Source organism: Sorghum bicolor, unplaced genomic scaffold (genome assembly GCF_000003195.3).
Source record: "Sorghum bicolor cultivar BTx623 unplaced genomic scaffold, Sorghum_bicolor_NCBIv3 super_1032, whole genome shotgun sequence".
Classification (NCBI taxonomy): Eukaryota; Viridiplantae; Streptophyta; class Magnoliopsida; order Poales; family Poaceae; genus Sorghum; species Sorghum bicolor.
The window spans coordinates 1-1614 of NW_018396690.1; the positions used below are offsets into that span (position 1 = coordinate 1).

The 1614-nt window shown below is 64.6% G+C and overlaps 1 protein-coding gene across 1 annotated transcript; it reads right to left on the bottom strand.

Annotated features, from left to right (window-relative positions):
* Positions 1-288: 288 nt before the first annotated feature.
* Positions 289-966, bottom strand: LOC110431560 (mucin-1-like). Its single transcript, XM_021450666.1, has one exon. It carries the CDS (start codon positions 964-966, stop codon positions 289-291), a length of 678 nt encoding a protein of 225 aa, XP_021306341.1.
* Between the last annotated feature and the right edge of the window lie 648 nt (positions 967-1614).

Sequence of the window (1614 nt, forward strand, 5' to 3'; positions counted from 1 at the left end):
ATACAAAGATACAAGAAAGGACAAGGGTTTTGCCGACGTCGGAGACGATGTCGGCAAGGTTCAAGGTTCGACCTTGCTGACCACGAGGAAGGGCGTAGATCAGCTGCAAGCCTTCTGCTGGCTGGCTGTGGCTCGCTGCGGCTGGCCGGGAAGGCGTCACAACTTCGGCAAGGGCACGATGAGGCCACTGCTTCCCTGCGACAGTGGAAGAACACGGCACGAAGGCCGGTCTCAGCGAGGCAAAATAGGAAGGGGAAAACTTTGGTCTGGGCGAGCCTCACCGGGGGTTTAGCTTGGCGAGGTCGTGCATAGGAGTTCGATGCGGTGACCGTGGCGAGGACGGGGGCGTCGCGGGCTCCTGGGCGAGGTCACGGCGTCATGGCTCAGAGCAGAGGCACGGCCGCGGCGTCGCGACGAGGTTGGGGCTCCGGGGACGAGGTCGACGCGGGGGCAACGGGGCATGAGCACGGCATCGTCGTGGTGGCGCAGATCGATATCGGGGTCACGGTCGCGGTCTCCATGGCTGGCATGGACGTGGTCGTGGACACCGGACGAGGTCGCGGTGCTTGGCGAGGGCGCGGTCACCATGGGGGTTGCGGGATCGCGACCGACGTTGCGGACGACGGCGTCGTGGTGGCTCGGCAGCGACCATGGCGAGGACGTTGTCACGGTTCTGCTGCTGCTCGGCGGCGTTGTGGCGACGAGGTGGGGCGGTGGTGCGGCCGTGGCTCGACTTGGCGAGGACGATGCGGGGGCGACGTGCTCGCGGTGCGGCTCGGCGGCGGTCATCGTGGCCGCGAGTCCGCGCGACGTCGCGGTCGCGGAGGACGCCGGGGCCTCGTTGGCATGGCGAAGCTCCAGGGAGTGGCCGAGGCGCGGGCGAGGTTGGTGCTCGGCTGCTGGTTCCCCACTGCTTGACGAGGACAGCAGGGCTAGGGATGGGGGAGAGGGTGGCGGCGGCGCCATGGGGAAGAGAGCAGGGGCGACGGCGGCAGCGCTTTTATTCGCGAGCGCTAGGGCTTCGGGCGAGCATGGCTGCTGCTAGGTGTCCGTGCCCAGGATGGGACGCGTGGCGCGCATCGGCACGAACGCCGAGGTGGAGGGGCAGGCGCGGGCGCGGCAGGGAGCAGGAGGGCGCGGCGGCGGCGGCGTCTGGGAAGGCAGGGCGCGCCTCCTAGGGTTGGCCAGGGAGGGGTGCCGGCTGGGCCTTGGGCCGATGGCGCCCTTGTCCACGTGGGCCGAACAGGGAGGGGGGTGGAGAGCAGGCTGGGCCGGATGCGGGAGGCAGGCCGCGCAAGGGTGCTGGGCCGAGGGAGCGCTGGGCTGGGAGAAAGGAGCTGGGGCGATCGGGCCAAATGGGAGTAGAGATGGTTTTCCCCATTTTTGATTTACTGAACAAGAGAGGGAGTCAAAGGGATTTGTCAGAGATTCAATTAGATACTAAAACGAATTTGGAAGAATATACATATAAGAGGAATTTCAAGAAGAGATTTAAAGGGATTCAAGAGTGGAACCAAGGAGGTGGAAGAGATCACGAAGGATTGGAAAGGGGTTCGGAAAGAATTTCAAAGGAGTTTGAGACGTACTCCAATAGAAAGGTTGAGAAGGGATTCG